A 27680-nucleotide genomic window follows, 5' to 3' on the forward strand; every position below is an offset into this window, starting at 1 on the left:
CGCCAATCAGCGTGAACTATCTTCAAGGTCATATCGAAACAAGATCAAAACCATAATAAATTGTTAAATCAGAATCGGTATCAATGCCTATAAACAAAAAGTGACGTCGAAAAACAAGCAAAACTACAAACTACTTATATTGACCGGGATATAGACCGTGATTACCTTTTGTATTTGACACCCACCCGCTATCTTCAGTCACCCGTGAACAAGAAGCATGTAACTGCGTCGAAATACCGGGAGATCAAAAACAATACAAAAGGTAATCACGGTCTATATCCCGGTCAATATAAGTCTAGTGAAATTGTATCTTGATTTCATTACTGAATGAATGAAGTGCTTAAGGAGTGCATTTTGAAAATGGTCGATCTCTAACAGAGCTCTGCTGCTATCGGGGAAGGCCGGTAAAAGCTAGTCGTAGATTAAGCTCTCGACGATGTAGGTATTTGTATGGATTTTGACAATGCCTTAAACAATACATTAGTTGCCTTCCCCATTATAGCAATATCATTTTTTTTATGATAACAAGAGCACTGTAGGACTTACTGACCTTTTTGTTGCACTTATGAAAGTTAATTAAATTATAACTTTATTTATTGCAATATATCTCATAGCATGAGCGGTTGTGCCGATATTTGTCTTATAATATAGGCACAAAGAAAAATTTCATTATAAAGAAAAAAATACCCTTTTTTGAAGCCTCTTATCTCAAGAATTATGTGAGACACGGTACTATAAATGGACTTAATTTGTTCCAAATTTATTGTTCTTTCAACATTATTCAGCAATTTTTGACCAAAAACCCATAGTTTTATAATAAAACTGCAAAAACTGAAAAAAGTCCGAAATTTTTGCAGTTTTTTGCAAATTACGCAGGGAGCACAACTTTTTTTGGCTTGCAAAACATAGTTTTACATTCCTCAAAGGACTCCAAACAACATACAAAAAATAAACGCATTGTTTTTTTAGGAGATTTTTTTTGTAAGATTTAACTGGTGTATGGAGCGGAGCGCCGGCGCTGCGCCGCGCCGCGCGCCGCCGCGCTAGTAGGAAACGGGCCTACTCGCGCCGGGCCGAAAGTACCTGATTACATAAGTGCCGCGGACACAGCCGGAGTCATTTCACTAGAAATGGTTCTTCTGAGCTGCTCACGCCTGCGCTTCACATTAAATATCGGTAAAGGATTCCGTACTTACTAGAAGCCTTTTTACTTTTTGTTTACGGAGGATAAGATACAATTATAGCTTCTAAAGCAAAGAAATCCCTTAATTATTTGTATTAGATATACAAATAAAATTTAACATATAATGAAAATGAAATAGGTAGTGTTAATACATATTTAAGGTACCTAAGGCTAAAATACTTCTACATCAGTTTTTTTAAACTTAATAAAGTATGATAGTAGGGTGGCCGAACAAGCTTTAGGTTACTTTTCGCTCATGTCGTCTCTCGGACATGGGTATATTTGGTATCAGTACATTCAGTATGATGCCTTTGAATTCAAATATATGACATGATAAGCGCGAAAGTGGTGGGGGTACTTGCTGTGAGTGCCGTGACGTCATAAAGTCGGCAGTACAAAAAAAATACTTTTATTTTTAAACATACCATGTGGGGTACCAAATAAAAGAGCTTTTAAATTAAAATTAATTTATTTCGAGTATCTGTGACTCATAAGTACATAATACAAACAATACAAACATTAAACCGATAACATTAAACAAAAAATTAAATTAAGGTAGGTAACCGTGGTAAACACATTGACACCCTTCATCTATTTCTCAATGTGTTCACAGCGCTGCCGGGCGTATGAAGTCCGCAACAAAATGTGATATAAGGACAAAACTAATTGTCCGCAATCATTTCTAGGACGCTGTTGGAGCTGGCGCGGAAGCGTCGCACCAGGGACGCGGCTCGCAGCAGGCGCATACTCGCATAATAGCTTTAAAACACGCCACATGCGCCTCCGCAAACATCCCTGACGCGCTGCAATATCGCGGCAGCCCCATCAGCGCCCTAAACGCGTTACTATATTGTACTTGTAGGGCCTTATACGACTTCAAGGCAAGGCTTTGTGAGTAGATCACAAATATATAATATACTGTAACATTTTCACTACTTGGTCTAACAAATTATTAGCAAACGTTCAAAAATTTCTCTATCCACAGTTGATTTTGAACTGCTCTAAATTGAAAATGACTGAATGGATTATTCCAAAATATATACCAAGTGACTGTTAAACCTTCTATATAATGTTAAAAAATAAAATTAAAAATATAATCGAATTTAAACTGTACAAAACATGTCGCGCGAGTGACTAAAACAAGTGAGTCTAAACCGTAAAATGATTTAATGTTAGTAAAAATATATCAAAAAATAAGGAAAGTACATCAAGTTGAAAAAAAGTATAATATTCTGTTACATTAAACTGCAACTATGTATTATTAAAACAGACAAAAAAACCTGACTTCATTTGGTACCCCATATGGTATGTTATGTCAAAGATAGATATAACACATACAATTCATTAGAAGTCAGACGGACCTTTAGTTTGCTATCTACTGCGTGTCGAACACTGCGCGGAGAGTCAGATTGTCCGGAACTTGTGAGCCGCCTCGTGCGACTGTTTGTTCCAGATGTCTCCAGAATAAATCTCAGGCCGCGGAGACGCGTTCTTTTAGCTGTGCCGGCTGCGCGAACTGTGTCGCGAAGAAACTCGCCACTGCCGCGCGCTCTCTCTCTACTTAATGCGCTCTTGGCGTCAGCACCGGAATGCGATTTGATTGCATGGCGATGGGTGGCTGTGAGAAACGAATGCTTGAGGTTCTGTGAGGTGATGGACGCTAGGCCCTCGAGTGTAAAGTAATGTTTGTTATCCGTGTGTGAAATGTAATGTAATACTTAGTGTAATGATTCTATGTTGTTATGTGTTAGTTTCATGACGTATTGGTTTACTGTAAAGTCGTGTAAACGTATTTATAAAATAAATAAATAACTCCGTAATAGATGGATACAGTCTAAGGAAAAAACGTGCCTCGAAAATCAAGAAAATTTGATTCTCGTTCAGAGGACGCTACTAGTTTTGGTCTACAGTCGTTTAGATGGCGTTGACGGTTTCGTTTGTTATTTAACAATTTTAACGCATATCAGTGAAAGAACATGGGTCAAAATCATAAAAATAATAAATGCAAATAAAAAAAATCATTTAACTATATTTAAATACATTCTATCGTATTTTTATAAATCTTCATTTTTAGTTTTAAAGTGTGTCGACAGATGGCAGTGAATTTACTGGGGTTACAAAATTTACTATGACAGTACCGCTCTAGTATAAGTTACTCTATGGTTATGTTCAAAAGAAAAAAGGAAAAACTTTGTACTGCTTTGTTTTGTATTTGTGTACAGCTAGTAGTCATTAAGGCCGTTCCATCGGTTTGCCGCTGTCTTTGTCACATTTCGCAAGAAAGAACGGGAAAGAACATACACGCCAAGTGTCAATTTTGATCGAATTTTGTCAGTTTTTAATTATTTTAAAAACGTTACCGTACAATATCGAAATTCTAAAGCTATGAAATTACTGTTTAAGTTAAGATTGTTTTTTCTTCTTTCTTTGTTTATAGTATCACATAATAAATAACCGAGTAAAGTAGGATTAAAAGTCAGAGTTAGAGGTTACTTTGGGAATTAATTGTATCGAGCGAAGTTTCATAATTCGTGTATCGGAAGCAATGTTGTTAAAGATAGTATAGTCAAGAACTACATATATTTTTTCCACGTCTACGAATATCAACGCCTCTTAGAAAAACATGATCATATAATGAGATTTTTCGCCTTCTGGCTCAGGGAACCGCCTTAATCTTGCACTGTTACTAATGAATTCGATGTCATTCTTTCTTGGCATTAGTACGTATATAGTATACATTATTATTATTATCATATGCGGCTGTCGGAGTGTTGATCAACCGAATTCGAAATTTAACAAAAGCAAACGTTTAAAAATTGTGCATCTGGCGCACAAATTTACATCCTTGTTTTGTTTAATAAGGGCGTACCTTTTTTTTTGACGAATGCCCAATAAATTAATAACCTAGCATTTTAATTTTACAACTCAAATAACGAGCAATTAAAAGTTTTTACAGATATTTCCAAAAAAACGTGTAATCGTTTTATATACATCTTGACAAAGAAAATAATATTTAATATATGATTTATACATAATTAATTATTGAGTAACAACAACTATTATGTTTGCGATAAAGTAGCACAGGTCAGATTCAATAGAGCGAGCGATCTAACAGTAGGTCGTGATAAGCATAACTCTCTGACACACTAACGCTAACGCATTTCGGCAAAATCAATGAAGCGGGGCGGTAGTGGCCGCACAATAAATTCAGCTCATAATGTCCTATCGTTACATCAAATATTTGTGACGTTTTCAACCAAAAGGTACCACATTGTCGCTTGTCGATAAGGTTGATTTCTAATTAAAGCTATATGGAAATAGCGCCTTACTGACAGGCGACAATAAGTACCCTTTTGGTTGAAAATGGCACATTTGTTAGAGCGAACTAGTTTACTACTACTACTACCTACTTTACTACTAATTTTCAATTAGCTTCAAATTACGGACACCGCGTTAGTTGGTGTTTTAGAGCACGCTAGTACGAGTATAATTCAATATTAATGCTCGAAAAACTATCGTTAGATCAGTGAGTTACGGGCCAATTCGAACAATGATCTAGATATCAACTAGATATCCACTAGATATGAAACAGAAACGATAACGAGATATTTAAGAGTCATATCAAATTTGACATTTCCGCGATTCCGATTGTCCTCTTGAACGATCTCTTTAAGATTTGCTTAAAATATTATACTTAGACATCCAATGGATATCTAATGGATATCCCAAAACGTCACAATAACTGTAGCGTGAAGTGACAATAGGTTTCTCCAATCGAACTGCAAAAGATAACTAGTTGAGAACTAAACTATAACGTATCTATAAGATCTCGTATTGTTCTCGTATCTATTAATTATCACGTTGTTCGAATTGACCGCTAAGTCAGGGTAATTTTTGTTACGCAAGATAAGAAAGTATACCGGAGTTAATTTAATAGGTACCTTCCACTTAGTTATGGAACAGATAGCATATCTACACGTAGGTTTAACCAGATCATTTTTTAATTCAACTTTATAAAACGAAGGAACTGTTTATTAAGCCAGTAGAAGCACGGAATAAATCATTTAAGCAATATGTTAGTGTTTTGATATGCATAGACGATCGATGTCATATGAGTTTGTTTGCACTTATAGCTGCACGATAGCTGCTTGATACTGCTTGCACGCCGTTGTATGGGAACCTTGCACTTTGCGACTATGCGCTGAAACTTGGCACAGTCTATTCTTAGCTTGTTTTGAGTAGATTCAGACCGGGAGCAATCGAGAGCCACGGCACATTTAGTGGCGGGGATGGGGAGAAGTTCAACGCTGCTGCGCTTCAATTGAAGCAACATTTCTTTAAATCTCTACATATTAGGGCTTGTGATATATCATTTTCGGATAAATTAAGGATGAGGAATCGATTTTTAGAACAAAAGCAATGCACTTTCCTACAAAAAAAAGAATAAGTTAAGTGCAAAAATGTATGTAGAGGTATGCACTTTTTTCTTAGGCGATGCTGCTTGGCACGATTGTTCCTTAGGTCAAAAAAAGCTGATTAGGCCCGGTAGCCACGAGATCATACCGTACAAACCCCCCAAAAAAAGGAGGGAAAGGGTTGGCTCCCCAGGACCAATCTGTGCTAAATTTCTGTCTGCTCTTAGCAACTAGGGCAAGATATATATCACGTTCGTATAATTTAGGGACGAGGAATTCATATTTGAAATAATCGTTTTACTTTTTCATACAAAAAATTGGTTTTCACGCAAACATGAGAAGTGCAAAAATGTATGGAGAGGTATGCACTTTTTTCTCAGGCGATGCCGCTTGGCACGATTGTTCCTTAGGTCAAAAAAGAAGGTGATTAGGCCCGGTAGCCACGAGATCATACCGTACAAACCCCCCCCAAAAAAGGGGGGAAAGGGTCGGCTCCCCAGGTCCAATCTATGCTAAATTTCAGTCTACTCTTAGCGACTAGGGCAAGAAATATATCACGTTCGTATAATTTAGGAACGAGGAATTCATATTTGAAATAATCGTTTTACTTTTTCATACAAAAAATTGGTTTTCACACAAACTTGAAAATAACATGTAATTTTTTGTGACAATTTTGGCCTTTTACTAACACAGGGTGGCGATTATCACTTTATAAAATATTGAACAATTTAGCCCATTTATTCAAATATTCTGAAAAACATTACATTCATACATTGTTTTGTCAATAAATAATAATTTGTAGCGCGTGGCGGTGACGATTTCCATAGAAATTATTATGGCCAAAGTCAAAGATCGTAAATGTTTAAAAAAAACAATGTATAGGTATATGGCAAGTTTGGGAACAAATCAAATTATTTTTTTTATTAAATATTTTGATTTGTTTTTTTAAGTAGTCACACTACTATATATAAATTAAAAACTGTAATAGATGTCATATATTATAGAAAAAGTGACGAAGCCCTCCAGTGGTGAAGGCCGGATTCGAACCGGCGTCTTTAGCTATCGCGGCTAACGCCATGAACCCCTAGGCCACCCCGCCACGGCGGTGCCCGTCCGAATTTCTCGACTATATGCCATCTTAGTAAGACTAGGCGTCTTTGACCAGCTCTAAGGGCAAGCAGTGCGCGCTTGCACCTCCTAAACGAACTCCTTACGGATTTACGTTGTAGCGAGAGAGACTGGTGCTGCCATCTATGAACAAGTTTGGGAACAAATCATTTTTTTTTTTTTATTAAATATTTTGATTTGTGTTTTTTAAAGTAGTCACACTACTACCTATATATATTATAAATTAAAAACTGTAATAGATGTCATATATTAAACAAAAAGTGACGAAGCCCTCCAGTGGTGAAGGCCGGATTCGAACCGGCGTCTTTAGCTATCGCGGCTAACGCCATGAACCCCTAGGCCACCCCGCCACGGCGGTGCCCGTCCGAATTTCTCGACTATATGCCATCTTAGTAAGACTAGGCGTCTTTGACCAGCTCTAAGGGCAAGCAGTGCGCGCTTGCACCCCCTAAACAAACTCCTTACGGATTTACGTTGTAGCGAGAGAGACTGGTGCTGCCATCTATGAACAAGTTTGGGAACAAATCAAATTATTTTTTTATTAAATATTTTGATTTGTTTTTTTAAGTAGTCACACTACTATATATAAATTAAAAACTGTAATAGATGTCATATATTATAGAAAAAGTGACGAAGCCCTCCAGTGGTGAAGGCCGGATTCGAACCGGCGTCTTTAGCTATCGCGGCTAACGCCATGAACCCCTAGGCCACCCCGCCACGGCGGTGCCCGTCCGAATTTCACGACTATATGCCATCTTAGTAAGACTAGGCGTCTTTGACCAGCTCTAAGGGCAAGCAGTGCGCGCTTGCACCTCCTAAACGAACTCCTTACGGATTTACGTTGTAGCGAGAGAGACTGGTGCTGCCATCTATGAACAAGTTTGGGAACAAATCAAATTATTTTTTTATTAAATATTTTGATTTGTTTTTTTAAGTAGTCACACTACTATATATAAATTAAAAAGTGTAATAGATGTCATATATTATAGAAAAAGTGACGAAGCCCTCCAGTGGTGAAGGCCAGATTCGAACCGGCGTCTTTAGCTATCGCGGCTAACGCCATGAACCCCTAGGCCACCCCGCCACGGCGGTGCCCGTCCGAATTTCTCGACTATATGCCATCTTAGTAAGACTAGGCGTCTTTGACCAGCTCTAAGGGAATCTAAATTTGATTCTCGTTCAGAGGGCGCTACTAGTTTTGGTCTACAGTCGTATAGATGGCGTTGACGGTTTCGTTTGTTATTTAACAATTTTAACGCATATCAGTGAAATAACATGGGTCAAAATCATAAAAATAATTAATGCAAATAAAAATAATCATTTATCTATATTTAAATACATTCTATCGTATTTTATAAATCTTCATTTTTAGTTTTAAAGTGTGTCGACAGATGGCAGTGAATTTACTGGGGTTACAAAATTTACTATGACAGTACCGCTCTAGTATAAGTTACTCTATGGTAATAGGTACTCAATGTACTCATGAAATTAAACTATGAAAACGCTCATGGCTCATGGGAGCCTGGGGTCCGCTTGGCAACTAAACCCAAAGAATTGGGGTAGGCACTAGTTTTTACGAAAGCGACTGCCATCTGACTTTCCAACCCAGAGGGGAAACTAGGCCTTGTTGGGATTAGTCCGGTTTCCTCGCGATGTTTTCCTTCACCGAAAAGCGACTGGTAAATATCAAATGATATTTCGTACATAAGTTCCGAAAAACTCATTGGTACGAGCCGGGGTTTGAACCCGCGACCTCCGGATTGCAAGTCGCACGCTCTTACCGCTAGGCCACCAGCGCTTAAGCGCAGGCTTATATCGCGTATTTTGAATTTATAATACCTACATCCCGAAGTTTCGTAGCCTTTACAGCGTTTGTGGTCAACGGGTTACTGAGGAAAACTGCAAAGCTCAAAGTCGCTTTATATACAGTGTTGTAATACGCTGTTCTTTTTAAATTTGCCGCCATTTTCTAGTGTCTACTATCGTTAGCGCAAATGTAACAAAAGGTTAAAAAAATGAAACAAAGTATTTTATCAAACAAGAAACAAGGAAAATATTTTCGAATACATCTTTGAATTCAGTGCAAATTTCATCGACGCTTCTAAATACTTACCTACTGAAATGATATTTAAATTAAAGGAAGGATTTGATTGGTTACGGGCGCGACGTGGCTAGGCCGGCGGACAATGATGATTTGACTGCATTCTTAACGCGAACGAACTACCTATATAAAACAACCGTGAGACTTTTTAAACGGGTTATTATTATTCACGTATTATTATCGAATAAACGCTCGAAATATTTCGATCTGTATTTGAGGATCTTCGACTGCAGCACCAACGGCATAAACATATAAGTGAGGAACCCGTATAAAATGATTTTAAATCATTGTTTTACTAACTATGAATATATTTCGGAATTGTTTTGTATAATTTACGATTGCTACATGTACGGGTTTTTGAATTCATGGGCAGATCATGCGGCTTCTCTTGCTGTGCGTCCTGGCGGGCGCCGTGTGTGCGCAGGAGGAGGGCTGGCAGCCCATCGTACCGGAGTCCTCAATTACCTACACCACTTACGGCAAGTCGCCGGAACGATCTCTGGATACCAGGTAATTCGAGTATTGCTTACAAAATATAAATAAATATAAAATAGCTGCCTCTCCCATGAAGTAAATTTCTACATCCGAAGCAACAATACGAGTAATTACTTAGGTATATTAATATTTTATAGGTATATAGGTATTATAACTCCTTAGATAGTATAAGCTACATTACAACGATTCGTAGGCAATTATTAAAAAACTCTATTAACGATGTTTAAATAAATATTGTGTATAAAGCAGAAACGTCTGCAAACGATATCAAAAATATCACAATGCTTAGAAATAAAGAATATGGAAACCTCACTGTCTCGAGCGATACGAGTACTCGCCAGTCTCGCCACTCCGGGCTTTAATAAACATTACAATTTGTCAATTTTGTAAAAAAGTGACATATTTGTTAAATTTTACTTACAAGTGCTGTTTAATAAACCATACAAATAAGTAAATAATTACAAATAATTAACTTACAATTTTCACAGTTATAAACGCTGTTTAATAAACGTTTACATATGTTAAAAATGCCTGTAGCTTTTGATGACAATATTGTGTTTACAAAATTGTAATGGTAAGGTACAATTTACATAAAATGTAAGTTTTGCCACAAGTATTTAATAAACGAGAGTAGACTTCTTGTTAGGGTTCCGTACCTCAAAAGAAAAAAACGGAATCACTCGTGCGTCTGTCGGTCTGTCTGTCTGTCTGTCTGTCCGTCTGTCACAGCCTATTTTCTCCGAAACTACTGGACCAATTAAGTTGAAATTTGATATACATATGTATGTTTGTGACCCAAAGACGGACATTTAACGTAAATAAATGAATTTTAAACATGGGAGCCACTTTAAATGGGGGGTAAATGAGAAAATTAAAAAATAAAGTTTTACAAACTATATCGTGTAATACTTATATCAAATGAAAGAGCTCATTGTGAGAATCTCAAATATTTTTTTTTTATAATTTTAGGATAAACAATTTAGAAGTTAAAACTGTAATAGATGTCATATATTTAAAAAAAAGTGACGAAGCCCTCCAGTGGTGAAGGCCGGATTCGAACCGGTGTCTTTAGCTATCGCGGCTAACGCCATGAACCCCTAGGCTTTTTCTTTAATATATGACATCTATTACAGTTTTTAATTTATATATAGTAGTGTGACTACTTAAAAAAAAACACAAATCAATATATTTAATAAAATAATTTGATTTGTTCCCAAACTTGTTAATTTAGAAGTTATTTAAGAAAATAGGCAAAAAATGACCATTCCCCCTCCCTTTATCTCCGAAACTACTGGGTCTAAAATTTTGAAAAATACACAAAATAGATCTTTACCTATAGATTACAGGAAAACCTATTAGAAATTGCAGTCAAGTGTGAGTCGGATTTAATTACTTAGTTTTTGATCGGACCCCTATGGGTTTTTTAAAGACATTTCACTCACGTTTCACATAAAAAATATATTGTTTAAATTGTGTAATGTACGGAACCCTTGGAACGCGAGTCCGACTCGCACTTGGCCGGTTTTTTAATTTAGAATTATAGTAGGTATCTCACGCAAATCACGCAATACATTTCTTATTGAATTTGTTTTACCTATTTTCAATCATGGACAACGATAAGAAAAAGACAATTTTGTCTCTCATATACGACAATAATAGAATATTATTTAGTGAAAAACTAACTCACGAAATGAAAATCAACAAGTGGAAAGAGATAGCTGAACAGTTAACGTATTTGAGTGTTTGCATGCATTAAAAGCAAAATGTATCCCTTTACGAAAAACTCTTCATCTTCGTTCATTATCACTATGGTCACTATTGCTGTCACTACTCGTTGTTAGAATCATTTTATATTCTTATTTAGATTGTCCGGCACACCTCATCAAGTTTTTACACATCATGAGAGTGCCTGTCAGAATTATATTACAATTAACAAAACATGTAAACTTGTGATTACTATTCTTTATTTATTTATTTATTTAGTCACATGCACAAACTTACAGCTAAGATGCCAAAACGCTTATACGGTAGAGATATTAGATATAAAACAATCAGAATTAAACATATTCTATAAAATTAAAACAAAACAAAAACGATCAAATAAGTTCAGGTCAAATCAACAGACATCACACATAAATTAAATTATAAGAAACGGAGGAGAGAATGTCAAACTTAAACTTAAACACATACAAAAATGTCATTATTCATTCGTCAAATACACTTTAATAAAATTTAAAAATTTCCTAGTAAAGACACCGATACTATCGTAATATATGTCAGCATCATGTTTGATGTTAAAGAAGTCGTTAAAAAGTGTCAGAGATCTAGCAGTGGGAGCGTTCTGGGCCCGACGAGTACGAACCGCACCGCGCGCGAACAGAGGCCTTCGTCTACTCACCCCGCCCTCCCCAGTGTCTTCCACGCTCAGTCGCGCCTGCGGTACAAACAAACCAATACGTTTTAAGACGGTTAGATTGTCGACCTTATTATTGAGTAGTTGGTAGTAGTGCACCGCAAGTAGTAGCTTGCGCCGAAACTCGAGAGTATCTAAGCCCACCATCCCCGTCACGAAAAGAGAGGGAAACAGAAAGGGATAATACCCATACTGCCTTTTGTAGAGAAATCTCGCAAATTTCCTTTGAATCTTCTCTAACATCAAGGTGTATTTCCTCTCATTTGGATCCCATACCGGTGACCCGAATTCCAATAATCTACGTACGTAAGCATTGTACAAAACTTTGGGTATAAGTCTACTTTTAAACTGGGAGCTGACTCGCATTATGAAACCCAATGTTTTAGTTGCACGCTTAGAAATGGCAGTTATATTCGAACGGAAGTTAAGTTCCATATCCATACTTATGCCTAGGTCACGTATTTCCTGCTCTCTTGCTATCTCGACGCCACACAGATGGTAGGAAGAGTAAATCGGCGATTTAGCTCTTGTAAATGTAACGGCTTTACATTTGCTTTCGTTGAAAAGCAGACGATTAGCCTTGCTCCACTCAGCAACAGCATCTATGTCTAGCTGTAATTTTCCACAATCGCTAACATTTTCGACCTGCAAAAATATTTTAAGGTAATCGGCAAACATGAGACACTTCGCATACTTTGTGACTCTTGGCAAATCGTTGATCATTATGAGGAACAACGTTGGGCCAATAGTACTCCCTTGGCTCACTCCAGAACGCGTATAGAATGGTTAGAATTCGTGACCTGCAAGTCCTACATACTGTGTTCGACCGCCAAGGTAATCAGCGAAAAAACGCAGAAGTTGGGGCATAAATCCCAGTTGGGCAAGCCTAGGAACCAACTGCGCAACTTGGTCAGGGTGCTTACCGGGCACTGCGGCCTAAATAAGCACATGCACACTATGGGGAAACGTGACATGGGGCGGTGCAGACTCTGTATGGAGGCAGAGGAGACGCCCCTACACATCCTCACAGAGTGCCCCTGCCTAATGCGCACTCGTGACTTGATCCTGGGTGGACATATATTGCGCCCGGAGGAGTTAAAGTCTCTCGAAACCAAAAAGATCCTGCAGCTGTTCGAAGTTGCAGGTTTGGATCGAGAGTTGTAGTAGGTGGCGATCACAATAGATCAGAGATGGTCGCAGTGATACATAGGCTCTGGAGCCTTACATAGCCCCTAGAAAAAGAAGAAGAAGAAGAAGAAGAAGCTTTTGCAATAGAATGTCGTTGTCGACTAAATCAAATGCCTTTTTAAAGTCAAAATAGGCTGTGTCAACTTGCCTACGCGCATCCATAGCCGCCAACGCGTATTCAACAAAGGCTATGTGATTAGTCGTAGTAGATCTGCCTGTACGGAAGCCATGCTGCGAGCCATTGAGAAGTCCAGCCAATTGCCGACTTATTTGGTAATCAAGTATTGACTCGAATAACTTGCCGAAAACAGATAGAACAGCAATTGGCCTGAAGCTTGTAACATCCGGAACCAAACAGGAAGCAGAACCTCCTTTGGGCACAGGTGTAACTCTTGACACTTTCCAACGTCTAGGAAAGGAGGCTTGTTTCAAAGACAGGTTGAAAATGTGTAAGAGAGGTGCCTTCAGGACTGACATGCAGTCAATGGCTTAAAATGGGGGAATGGCATCAGGGCCGGCTGCAGACCGAGGTTTGAGTCTCTTAGTTGCACGAAGCAACTCCCACTCCTCCACACAATCGACAGCGATTCTTCTAACGGCGCCCACCTCCTTCACGCTCTGTGCAGCATCGTCTGCGTCCAGTCGCGGCACATCAGTTTGGAAAACAGAGCTGAAGTATTCGGCAAAGGCTTCAGCCGCATCTTGGCCCGTTACGAGGTTATCTTTAAAGAAGAATTCTGTACTAGATATTCTCCCCCTTCGCTTTTTTTCACAAATTGCCAGAATTTAGTCGGCTCATTCATATGATATTGTCTTCTATATTTTTAAGGTATAGTTGATACGCTTGGTCAGTCAAGGTTTTACCGTGCCCCCTGTAGTACCTGTACAATTCTTTATTACACACAGCACACTATTATGTGTTCAATAAAGTAGTTTTCCATACAAAATTGTAAGATTGTACCTGTGAAGTGAAAATGTTTATTAAACTAAATTATGTAAAATTATAGACACAATTGTACAATTATGTAAGTTTTCCACCATCACAAATTTGTAAGTCACATTTTTTATTAAACAGGAACTTGTAGAATTGTAACCTGTCACCTACAATTTACAATTTGTAACATTTATTAAACAGGCCCCAGCTAAGCTACAAGACTAACGGCCGTATTCGAACAATGCTTATAAGATGCCACAGCGATACGATACCGATCTTTCAGTGCCAAAAATGACGTATTTGCTTGAAGAAATTTCACTTTTGACACTGACAGATTGGTATCATATCGCTGTGACATCTTATAAGCATTGTTCGAATACGGCCGTTTCCCGTTGACAGTGAATATTTCCATCATATCGTGACTATGTGCCAATCAAGCAATCAATCGTTTATTTGCACATAAAAACATAGGATAATGCATGCAAATACATTGCCGACAGTGAGTCCACTTTTCCTTTATTTCTAAGGAAAAAGTGATTTTTTTGTTTACTTGTACTTTATTCAAAATCTAAATAGGTATTTATATGAATCGTAAAGTTGCCAAAAGGGGCTCTGGCTTCCGAAGCTTGTGCAGATAGATTATATGAGTAGGTATTTTAAGTATTATAACTAATAAAGCATAATATCGGCTTTAATATAACTAATAAAGTATTTTTTTACAGTTCGGCGTTAAAAATAATCAATCATAGGCCGACAAGCCTTGCGTACCCAAGCAAACTGTCCAGCGCCTACAGCGCCGGGCCTCAGGGAGATTCCGACGCCTGCAGCGTCTACAAAGTATCCATGAACCAAGAACTCTTCTACCAGTACGTCGAGTATCAGAAGGATCTGCCAGACCTAAAAGAGTTTACTTTGTGCACGTGGGCGAAGTTCCATAATCATTCTGAAGACCATCCCTTGTTCTCTTATTCAGGTAAGATAAATCCCATCAAAACATTATGTAAATAAAAAGATGTAAGTCTCGCAACGCAATTCTTCTACTACAAAAAAGTTTTGAGATGTAATGTGATTCCAAGTCGGTTATTTTAAAGGGGCTGTTAAAACCTTATCAATATTAGATAAGTATCTTTAATTTTTAATAGAAGAAGAATTGCATTGCGAAACTTGCATCTTTTTACATGTAATGTTTTTGATGGGATCTCATCTCTTTTTGTAGTTAGTCCTTCTTTTCGGGTACTACTTCTTGTTCGTCAGCTACCACTTTTCTCAAAGCTCATACTCATACCTATCCCACACTATACTCGTACTCAGCACTATATAGGTACAATACTCATGCATGGCCATACCAAACTATACTTATACGTACTCATACAATACTCATACCCAAGTACCCATCCCACACCACACCATACCTGCACTCATAGGTACCTATACCATATTCATATCCTTACTATACTCATAGTCATACCATACCATACCATACCATCAGTAAATTACGGTAAATTATACTTTCACTATTATAAACCATGTTTCTTTTTTAGATTAAAACATTACACATACACTATTGCTTCATATGAAATTAAATAAATCAACATATTATGTTTACTAATTAAAAAGTTTACCAAAATTACCGGGAAGTTTCCCAAATTTGCCGGTAAGTTTACCAATATTACTAGTAAATTTACTCCTTGCCTGCTTACACTCAAAACTAATTAGTTTAGATGATTACATGTCCAATAATTAAAAAAATTAGGAGAAAATGAAACTAAAACGAAAAAACCGGCTAACTGCGAGTCGGACTCGCGCACGAAGGGTTCCGTACCATTACGCAAAAACAGCAAAAAAATTACGTTTGTTTTATGGGAGCCCCACTTAAATGTTTATTTTATTCTGTTTTTAGTATTTGTTGTTATAGCGGCATAATACATTATCGGAAAATTTCAACTGTCTAGCTATCACGCTTCATGAGATACAGCCTGGTGACAGACGGACAGAAAGACAGATAGACAGACGGACGGACAGCGGAGTCCTAGTATAATAGGGTCCCGTTTTTACCCTTTGAGTACAGAACCCTAAAAACTGGGTTTATTCAACAAAATCAATGTCCTTACTTAGTTGAGTTATTGTCACAGCGAACTCACAATGGTCCTAGGTTCCATAGACGCTATTGGCACAAGTCTTTTATGCCAATTTCTACTTCTTTGAAGTTTGAACATGTTCCAAAAAACGGAACGACAAAAAAATCACGATAATCGGTTAAAAATGCGTCTTGTAGAGGAAAACATCCAGACATACGAAAGCATTTTTGCTCAAGCGAAACGGATGTCCGGATGTTTTTCTCTAGAGGTCGCATTTCTTAATTGATTTTCGTAAAATTTTTCGAACAAGTTCGCTAGTTAGATTGAATTTTTCTGTCCTTTCGTTTTTTGAAATATGTTAAAAATGCTAGAAATTGGCATAAAGGACTTAAGTGCCCGTAGCGTCTATGGAACAAAAGACCATTGTGAGTTCGCTGTGAAAATGACTCAACAATGCATGCATTTTTAATTTTGTCATTTTTAGTGTTCCGTGCAAAACTTTGTTTTCACAAACGGAACACTTATGGGATCACTTCGGTCTTGCAAATCAGTTAAATGCGTTTTTCTCAGAGACCGTTTGACATACATACCTAAAATTTTAAACAGTTATAGCAATTACCAACACTAATATTGTAAATAAGTCAAAACCGCTTATTTCTTATTTTAGGGGGTAATTTAGGGGGTTGAGAGGGGTAACCTGTTTTTTTTTATTTGTAAGAATCGAGTGGGGTACCATTAGAAAGCTTACAAAAAATTGAGTCGATGGACTGATTTTGACTTCATTTTAGACTGCAGTAGTTTCGATCAAATAGCATTTAAAGTTGCAAGTTTTCATTCAAAAAGATTCTCCTCTGTCCTGGGAATTTTCGCAAAAACTATTGCTAACAGGCAGCTTACCAGCCAGTAACCAACTAAATCGAGTATGGACACGGCGGGAAAATTATCAGGTTAACCTTATCTTTATTAGTTTTTTAACTGCAGACTGATCTTTGGTTACTTAGGTTAAGTTACTAGCTTGGATCAGCTTCTTAGACTGGCATTTCATATTAGGAAGTCGTTTTAGCGAGAAAGATCTTTACTTAAAACTTTGTCATTGAAATTAATGACTTATGTGTTTGACACAAAGTTTAATTTAACTTGCTTTTTTTTGTGGGTTATTTCTTTGTAATAGTCTACTAAACGCATGAGAGAAAAAATATCTACAAAATACAACCTTGTTATAATGCAAATAAGCTTTAATTTCGAACGGGCTTTCTAACCAATTTTTTAATCAAGAATTCCGTTCTTCACTGTCGTTTTGTTTTTTTACACAATAAAGCACATAGAGTTAGTAAGACGTATAGAGATAACAAAGTCATTTAATATTTAAGAGAGTATCTAATTCGTTGAAACAATATACACAATATCCCTTTGCATTAAGTACGATGACAGTTCACTATCTGATTAGTCAAATTACTGTCAAGCATAGAGTAACTTATACTAGAGCAGTACTGTCATAGTAAATTTTGTAACCCCAGTAAATTCACTGCCATCTGTCGACACACTTTATAACTAAAATTGAAGATTTGTAAAAATACGATAAAATGTATTTAAATATAGATAAATGATTTTTTTTATTTGCATTAATTATTTTGATGATTTTGACCCATGTTCTTTCACTGATATGCGTTAAAATTGTTAAATAACAAACGAAACCGTCAACGCCATCTATACGACTGTAGGCCAAAACTAGTAGCGCCCTCTGAACGAGAATCAAATTTTCTTGATTTTCGAGGCACGTTTTTTCCTTAGACTGTATCCATCTATTACGAAGTTATATCTATCTTTGCTGTCAAGTAAAAACCGCATGAAAATCCGTTCAGTAGTGTTTGAGTTTATCGCGAACATAAGTATATACACACAAACAGACAGACGCGGGGGGACTTTGTTTTATAAGGTGTAATGATTATAGGAGTAAACGGCAGTGGGAAGTCATAATCATAGGTGTCTAAAATAATGCTTTCACTGTATTGGTATCGCTTGATTAGGGGATTTTTTTGAATTTACCTTAATAGCTCTATTACACCCAATACGTCGTTATTACTCAGTCGTCGACTATCGTCTTAAAACCTGTTCGAAATACCTTTCAGCAATGATTAAAGCTTTATAGCTAATAAGGCCCTGCATTTCATAGTGTTTGAGATATGCCTAACATTTTATCCGTCATAACGATGCGTACGATATTAGATGAATTACCTACGCACGGGACACTTGCTACCGCAGTTATGACTGCGGGCTTGGCCAATTTATTTTTAACTTGTGAAATTAATCGCGAGGTACACAGCTCACAGAGCCACTATAGTTTTGTCATAGCATATTTGTCTCAAAAGTATCGTAATATAATTAAATACGTAATAACAAGAGAGGTAAAGATAAAATTCCGATTTCTATTAGTAATTAACGAAAGTAATACCATAATTAAAAGTATAAATATGCCATAACCCACAAAAATCGTATTTACCGGTTATTGGTAACGTTACTGGATAAAATGGTAATTTACTGCCGGCACAACACTACTCACATCGTACATCTTAGGTCTTAGGTCTTTACCCGCTATTTGTAGTAACTGCAGAAGTAATTTTGTAAAGCATATAAGTATTTATATGGGACTACTAACTTACTTATGCAGTTCTTAAATCTAAAAACGTTACAGATATTGCAATATTTCCGGTTTTTTATGGCTTAATAAGTTAAGAACGACTTATGTTTAAAATTTGAAGCTTGTGTCTCTCTTAGAAGTAAGTACCTTAGAATTATGATGATCGTGAGTGAGTGAGTATGTCAGTGACAAAACTAAGGAACTTTGACGTGCAATAATTCTTAAACTACAAGTTCAAATTAAATGTTATTGGGAATATATCTAAGCCATATGATGCCCTATATGTCACTGAAAATTCAGGGTTCTAGCCAAGCTTTAGCCAGCATAAAATTACAGGACTTCGAGAAAACGATGGTACGGCCGTGCCTCTTTGTTTTGCTCGACATGGCAGAAGTTCAAACAATGTATCTTGAAAGCTAAAAAAATCTACTTACGAGTAGGAATTTTTTTCAATAATAAAAGTAAACTAAGACTAATAATAAACCTACTATAATTTCTTGTAGGTAAGTATGTATTTAAGAGAACGTTAACAAACACAACCACGTGACTCGGTCTTTCGGCCAATGAGATCGCATCATACACTAAGGTTGTTTTTACTGAAATATGAAAGTTTATAAGTTTAACTAAACATTAATTAAAAAAACAGTGCACAAAAACTAACTACTTAACTAATAGTATTCATTGGTTGAGAGGGTAGTCTCTGAGTAGTCTGCATCATGTCCTAGTCCTATGTGTTATTTCGTCAGTTATTTATGCGCGTATCTATTTTATATTTATATTTCATCATATGCAAGAAGTAAATCTTAATAATAATCTTAATTATCTTACGATAATCTGTCACCCATCTCTTAAATATGCAGTAACGTTACGTATTGAAATTCCGATGTGTTTGACTAAACGTATCGATAATGGCCATTGGCTGCCCGTGCCCGCGGAGAGCGTCGCCTGCTGGTGCGATTACCTGCACTTACGAGACACGCACGTTTGCGAAACCTCAGCATTCCACGCACACAAGTGCATTATCATTATGTTATGACCTGACAGAATATCAGACTAGCAAGTCAAAACGTGTTTTAATACGGCCTTTCTTTTTATATTTTATTAATAACATAATACCTATAATTATTTTACAATGCATGTGCTCGAAAAGTGCGTTTTCTACGGAGCCATATCATGCGGAAAGTACTACACTTTTCCGCACTAGTGCTTTTTGTTTTCAATTTTTTTTTTACAGTACATATGGTACTACTTTCCGCACTAGTGCTTTTTGTTTTCAATTTTTTAATAATTAAACTTATTTACCATGATATGTTTTTTTACTTACTCGCACAATGCATAGTAAAACATTGTATGATACACGTGCGTAATAGCTATTTATGCAACAAGTGCGGAAAGTGTATGATTTCATCATTTCAATCATCTTTACGCACGTGTATCATACAATGTTTTACTATGCATTGTGCGAGTAAATAAAAAAAACATATAATGGCAGATAAGTTAAATTATTAAAAAATTAAAAACAAAAAGCACTAGTGCGGAAAAGTAGTACTTTCCGCATGATATGGCTCCGTAGGAAACGCACTTTTCGAGCACATGCATTGTAAAGATGATTTCCGCACTTGTTGCATAAATAGCTATATTTTATTTATTTATTTTATTTTATTATTCAAATTAGTTACACAGCATTACAGTATTACTACTAAGGCACTGCGAACTACAAAACAAATAAAAATACAAGGATACAATTATACAATACGATTTAAGTATTTAAGATTTGGGCTTTGGCTTTCCACCTCAGAAGGGTCCTTATGCTTCATGTACAATAAGGACCATTCCATCAAAATTTCTGTTGGAATTTCAGATAAAAACGACCTTATTGCACTTGAAGTATAAGGACCCTTTTGTTATGAAAAGCCACATATAATCTCAAAAACATAAGTAAGTATATAATGTTTCTTATCGCACAGGTTAATAGAAAAGGACGGGTTGAACCAGAAATAAGGCTATATAGTCCTTATCTTTAAGTAGCAATGTGCAAGATGCAGAACATACTCAAAATTTCCAAATTTTTTGGAAAGTGATATAAAAATTCTCATGCAAGTTTCCACTTAAAAAAACTCCCGTTCAGATTAGGGATTCTTAACTGTTAACCACCTGTTGACGACTGTTTTATTTAAGATTTATGTCACTCATTGGCGTCTATTTCAAGTGTCATATAGTTAAGTCAAACTAAGTGTAAGAAGGTAACTGGCAATAAACGTGCAGAGAAAATACCGAGAAGATTTCATGGGAACTTTGCAATTTTTGAAAATTATCTTTGGTACATATGTCCATAAAAGAGACGTGGATCTAGTTACTCGTATAATATCTTGTATGACCCAGATGAGAGATGAGCTTCAGTAATTATTAAGCGTGATATTGATCTATTTTATAGTTGGAGATAGCCCTAAAGAGATTTCGGCTTGGATATCGAACACCGTCGAAGCTAGCTACTTCAGCATGGCAGTCCACGGACAGACATTCTTCAGGCTCAATTATCCTCTAAAACTTAACACGTGAGTTTAATTATATCCACACTTTACCCAACGGGATGTGAGTAGTTATGATGACTCGTAAGATTAATGCAACAACACTTCACGCTGCTTGATTTGATTAGTATTAACAAATGCAAAGTGAAGCAATTTATTAATGTAATTTAACAGTTAAATGTTACACATAGGACGTTAAACGTTTTCTTATCAGTACGGCTACCATCAGTTTGGCACTGACATAAACATATTAGTGCGAGCGAGATGCATAGAAAGTAAATAACGTTCTCGATGGCGTTTATGTCAGTGCCACACTGATGGTAGCCGTACAGGATAGCTGTCACGTCTTACATTACATGCGAATACCAAATTTAATGTATGTTCAAAGGAAGTCGGATTAAACACTGTGCTAGATTAGATATGTATAATATTTTACGTTAGCCAACTTTGTGATTGAGAAGGGGTAAATCATTTATCATTTGAATTATCATAATGATATATCATTACAATGACTATCCACATCAAACATTTGATAACGGTTTAGGGTCTGCAAGTTCTGACCTTCCGACCTTTTAAGTTGACGATATTTTCTTTCTCGTCTTGTTAGGTAAGTTTGCGAAATTAGGTAATAAATATGTATGTACGTCTAAATTTGTGACAGCTGTCAAGGTAATGCGATTTTGCAAGTTTGCTTATGTACTTAGACGTGTATTAGGTGCACAAGGTACAGTGAATTAGTTCTATTTAACACTTTACTACTTTCTCTTCGGAGCATTTGACCTTCGGGAATCATGTCATTAGACTATTTTTTAAGGCTTTGCTTACCAAAGCCGTTGCTAACTAAAACACTTTCAGTTGGCTTTTTAAGCGCTTCATAATACGGGTAAACTGAATACCCGTTCTCAAGCGCTAACCTCTTGAAGGGGTATCGATTATAAATTAAAACGCTTATGCCATTTTAAACTTTCTCTTCGTAAAAATAGAATCGAAGTTTAAAGTGAAGGACTGGGTATAGACTGGGTGTCTAGCGTGTTGACAGCACAGGTGTCATATTTTTTTTAATTAGAATCGGGATACCCTTTCATTTTAGCGGTATCTCTGAAAGGGAAACCTCTTCCTAGAGCTAAGTCAAATGAACGGGTAAGCAAGCAATTCAAAGGGAAATCCAATCATTGGGGCTATTCGATATACGACTAAGCCATTTAGAGGCTTTTTTCTGGGAATGGGTACCTGACCTGCTTTCCTTTTTAAATCAAATATTTGACCCTGAAAAATATATTTGAATACAGTCAATCATGGACATCTCTCTCTATATATAACCAATCTCCTAATACATATAACGTCACTACGGTTGACAAACATTTCAATCCGGGTTGTAAGCGGTCAATCGTAATTGTCAATGTGCCAGTCACGTAATATTAACACTCACAATTGATGGATGATACCGGACCGAATAAATGATATTGTGTTGTGCTATTGGCTTTTCTATCAAGCTGGTTGTTTTAAAACCTGTTAGAATAAAAGATAATTATGTGTTTGTCGTTTTTATAGGTGGTATCATTCTTGTCAATCTTGGAATGGAAAAACTGGTGAATGGCAAATTTGGGTGAACGCAGAGCGAGTGGGCAGAGGATTCCACAACAGGGTATATGTTATTATTAAACGTCATTGCAATTATATAACTACGAGTATATTTTTGCTATACCTCATAGTGTGTGGTGTCTTAAATAGGTCAGTTAAACCGAATATGGGGTTTAAAATACCAATTTTATGTGATAACTTTTAGGGAAAAATATATTATTGTAGAAAAATACTCTACATAAAGATATTACGTATTTACAAAAAAATATTTAGAATCTACTAAAGAATAATGTTATCTGGAATGAAGGATACTTGGGTCTTGGCTATTGGTAAGCCGTAATAACCTTATATATGGGTATGCTTAGGAGCAGATCCATATATATTCAACTTAAACATGAAGTTGTCGAGATTGCTATTTAAATAGCAGTTTTTTGACAGGAGCATACGAAAGGTTAAGCTGCGATAAAGTTTACGAATGGTGTTAAGGATCGAATTTAAACTGTTGTGAGACATACTAACATTAAATCATTTTACGGTTTAGACTCACTTGTTTTAGTCTCTCTCTCCGAAACATGTCGCGCGAGTGACTAAAACAAGTGTCTAAACCGTAAAATGATTTAATAAAGGTGTTAAGGATATTAGATAATTTTCCGCTAACGCAATGTTTAATCGAAAAAGTGAAGATAGCCTGGTGTACGAAATATGCTTACGTTGTCTAACTAAAAATTATAAATTTCAGTTGGTGGGTCACATAATAAAAGGAGGCGGTATAGCTGTTACTGGTCAAGAACAGAGTCTTTTATACAGCAAAGATGGTCTCGAGCCCACTATTAGTAAGTATCTTGAGCACCAGTTTAGGTACCGTTTACATAACTCCAACGGTTTGGTTGAATACGGTGTGGTTGAAGGTTTAATAGGGTAGTTGACTAGTTTTTATTGCTGATATCAGTCGATTAGGTTTGTTTTGAAGATCAAATTTCTATATGGGATTGTGATAAATTGCTCATTTTGTATATGTTATATGTAAAATTCAACGTGTCAACATCTAATTATTATTCCACTTCTGGAGCATTCCACGAAATTGTCTAAGTACCGTTATCCCGTACGAACGCGAATTTTCTCAGGATTTGCAGGTTTCCTTTTCTGTGACAAATGGTAAAAAATATGCACAGAAAAATAATCATCTGCTCTAAACGCCGAAAAAAAAGTCGCAACACAGGAAATAAAATGCTTTTGTACGGGACAGCCCGTGGTATGCTCCTTCTAAGCTTTAATTTGCATAGCATAGTCAGCAGCAAAAGTAAGCGGGCGAGGTATTCCGAATGATCTAAAAACAACTTTATTGTTAAGAGAATAAGGGAGTGTGCTTTTGGGTGGATTAACTGTTTCTTTCTGATATTCTGTCTCGTCTCGTTCTCGTCATGTAGAGGGTAGAGGACAATAGTATCCCAGTTTGTTACACGAATTTTTATACTACAGACAGTTACCGTACCATGAGTCACTGACAGTGTCAAAACTGACATATACTCTAACGTCTACGTAATTTACTTTATATACATCTCGCTCACACTAATATGTCAGTACGAGCGAGATGCATAGAAAGTAAGTTACGTTCACGCTGGCGTTTATGTCAGTGCCAAACTGATGGTAGCCGTAGAGGTGTAGAATATTTATACATGAATTTAAACGCCTTAAAACCAAGCTTTTGAAAATGAACGTTAATTCAAACTTTTAATACCTGACCCACTACTTCCTCCACCATTCTGCTGCTGACTGTACGTTAAACTAAAAGCACATCGCGCAAATACCTTATTAATCAGCTCCATTAAGGGCCAATTGCACAAACCACACTAACTTGACAGAATGATCAACATCACTCAGCAGAACTATGAAATTTTCCATACATTAAAATTTTACCGACCCTAAGTGGTAGAGCTGTAATAATAGTTATTTGTTATACAAGGGTGCAAAGTTGTATTTTACCCGCGAGTGTGGAATTTAAACATGAGCAAGCGAAAGCATTCTATAGTTGAACCACGAGCGAAGCGAGTGGTTCTAAAATAGAATCCTGAGCGTAGCGAGTGTTTCAACACACGAGAAGTAAAATACATTTGCACCCGTGTGTAACACAAAACTTTTCCCCTGACTATAGCGAGGAAAGTGCAACATCCACAGGCGTTAGATCATCTTCATCACTGGAATCACTAATTTTTTTACGATATTATAACAGAAAACACTAGAAATTCTGATTTTTACGTGAGTCGGTGAGAAGAACAGTAAAAATTTTGTTGACAATGTTGACATTTCTGTTCTGACGTATGAAATGTCAACGATGCGTTTTGAAATTGCATCGACTCAACTTGTGCGTTCAGAATTATATTTAACATCATTACAAAAAATCTAACGTTTCTTATGGAATTTTAATGTTTATGACTTAAAATTATTAAATAAAGCTAAATTTGGTATTTTTTATTAGATTCTCAAACCATTTATTTAATGATAATTAATATCGAACAAACCATTATCATGAGCGTTTTACGTTTTGTTATCTGTCAAGCTACTTAAACACGCTCCATCCAAGGTCAAATTACTTTCCCCACTAGTGGATAAAATGCGTTTTTCCCCGCTTGTTTTAAAGGATAATAGACGGCTTTCCGAGCTAGTGAGGGGAAAAAATATGTACGAGGTTAATGGCAGACAAGGGAAAAAATATTATTATTTCTAGCTATACTGTAATGGCTGACATTTTAGCATTTCACGATATGTATCAAAACCACCTTTTAAATAATTTTAGAGCAAGCTGGCCTTATGGGAGAAGTAACTATGCTCCAACTGTATCATGTTGCCTTGACGGCGGGTAAAGCCCACAAAGACCACAAGCACCACCACGCTCATCACTTCAAGCACGACGGTACCCCGCTGGAGGCCTCCACGGAAGCGGCCACGGAGCCGCCGCCGCCAGAAGCTACTCCGCTGGGCAACGGGAACTTCTTCATCGGTGGGCAGCTGCAACGCGCTCCCGACCTCAACCTTGCCGGCCCCCAGCCGCAGCAGCAGATGATTCCCGTTCAACTGCCCAACGGTTTGCATCTTCAGCAGGGATATATCAATGGACAACTGAGCAACAGAATTGTCTCTGAACAGCTTCTCAACAGTGTTCATCAAAATCCATCAGGACAGCCTTCACCCAACTCCATACCTCAAATTTCTTTAGTAGATGTACCAGTGTCCTCCTCTATTGGCCACAACAATAGATTTTCACTAAGGCAGCCTTTGGGTCCATCGAAGTCATCAACAGTTATGTTATCTGGCTCGTTACTTAACCCAGCAAATGTGCAATACATTGATGAGACATCGTCGCATAGTTTGTACAAACGAGATTCTAAGAAACGAAATAAAAGAGATAATCCAGAAAAAGAATTGGGGCAACCCTCTACAGGTAAACATTTTATTCTCTTAATGTACGTGTGTCTCATGCGTCTAGTAACCATTTAGTAATATCCGTTTAGAAAATGCGTAACTACATTGGAAATATTACAGGAAAAAAAGACAAACGTGGGCTGGTCGCATTGTCGGACGGGTCTATCGTAGACGATGCGCTGCTTAGTCCGAACATAGCCGATGACGATGACACCACGTTCCAGCAGTCGTTGCTGAGCGGACTCGCTGGTGTCGTTGGGAACCTCCCAATTCAAAATGTTCAAAAGGAGACGGTTAGTGTTCGAAATGTCTTATAATTAATTGAAAAGCTAGGAAGTTCCTCTCGGAATATATTTACGGCCGTGCTAATAAATAAATCGCGACGATCGCGAGTTCTCTGGTGGCTGACGTATTCTATGTTTGCAGTGAATGTATCTACGGCCACACTCACTGCAGGTCAGCACCGCTCCGACAAAATTGTTGTTTAACTCCCCTCTGCTCTTCGAAGGCTTGCCCTTTTGTACTCGCTGTATGCTTCCACTTCTGTCGATCTTGTGCCGATTAATAAATTCATAGACAACATACCTTTGGAACAAATATTTTTTGACAATCACGCAATTAATTGTCTTCACCGTGCAGAATTACCAGTATTACCACTCACTACCGACAAGGCGCGGAGGCATTTTGCAATGCAAGAGTACAGTATCGAATGCCTTCATTATTTTGTAAATCACTTATTTTAGAATAATGATGCAAATTTTTGTACGTAATTTATCTCAAAGCATTCCTGGAATTCTCAGGGTTTCATCTAGAAGGTGGCAAAAATATACCGAGCGATATATTAGACCAAAGGTCTGTTACTGGATTCAAATACTAAGTTCAAATACTGAACGAACGTAACAGCACATTGCGATCACATTGCAAATCATTTAATATAATGACTATAATGAGTATTGTTTGTAGGTGGATGAGCGAGAACCCGCGGAGGCCGAGGTGAAGGCGGTGATGCAGGTGTGCAGCGGCTGCGCGGCCGAACCCTTCAAGAAAGCGCTAGTACTCTCCTGGAGGTCCACGCCCAAGAAACTACACAGCGGTGCCCACTATTACAAAGGTCTGCCTATATGCAGAGCCTTTTAAACACATTTCACAAGTACACGATCCTGACGAAGTAACAACAATCAACTCAGTACCTATTTACCTAATACTGTACCTACTGACAGCCTGACTGTACGTTACGAGCCGCCATATGAATATTACTTATAATATATAATTATAAAATAAAAATTGGGCAACCGACTTTAATCCTATCCGGACAGTGCTTTTAGCAACATGGGACCCTTATCTTGGCAAGGCTTTAAATATTTTAAATTTTAATATTTTTTTAGTGTTTTGTAGTGGTTGTGTTTTGTGTTTGTTGTGTGTTTTGGGACCATACTAGACTATGACTAGACTATACTAGACAGTTTCGGAAAATCATATGTATCATATTTAATACAATGCCAATCCCTCGACAAACTAGTTGCCTACTTTATAAATGAAATTTCCTCATTCTTTGTAAGTAGATTGAATATCAAGCTG

General features: G+C 37.0%; 3 protein-coding genes across 11 annotated transcripts in view; 2 read left to right on the forward strand and 1 right to left on the reverse strand.

Moving 5' to 3' along the window:
* Window positions 1–27277, forward strand: part of LOC134754280 (uncharacterized) — a 28285-nt gene extending 1008 nt beyond the window's left edge. The window contains exons 2-9 of the mRNA XM_063690503.1: window positions 9201–9337; window positions 14580–14830; window positions 21008–21128; window positions 22653–22746; window positions 23422–23515; window positions 25477–26121; window positions 26223–26395; window positions 27066–27277. Of these exons, the coding sequence (XP_063546573.1) occupies window positions 9204–9337; window positions 14580–14830; window positions 21008–21128; window positions 22653–22746; window positions 23422–23515; window positions 25477–26121; window positions 26223–26395; window positions 27066–27239 (1686 nt within the window). The 5' untranslated portion in view covers window positions 9201–9203 and the 3' untranslated portion in view covers window positions 27240–27277. The remainder of the gene's footprint in view (window positions 1–9200; window positions 9338–14579; window positions 14831–21007; window positions 21129–22652; window positions 22747–23421; window positions 23516–25476; window positions 26122–26222; window positions 26396–27065) is intronic.
* LOC134753714 (uncharacterized) overlaps window positions 1–27680 on the forward strand; it is a 242851-nt gene that overhangs the window by 119805 nt on the left and 95366 nt on the right. The window lies entirely within an intron of this gene.
* LOC134754154 (coiled-coil domain-containing protein AGAP005037) overlaps window positions 1–27680 on the reverse strand; it is a 245100-nt gene that overhangs the window by 106858 nt on the left and 110562 nt on the right. The window lies entirely within an intron of this gene.

This window comes from Cydia strobilella, chromosome Z (genome assembly GCF_947568885.1).
Source record: "Cydia strobilella chromosome Z, ilCydStro3.1, whole genome shotgun sequence".
In the NCBI taxonomy this organism is placed as follows: Eukaryota; Metazoa; Arthropoda; class Insecta; order Lepidoptera; family Tortricidae; genus Cydia; species Cydia strobilella.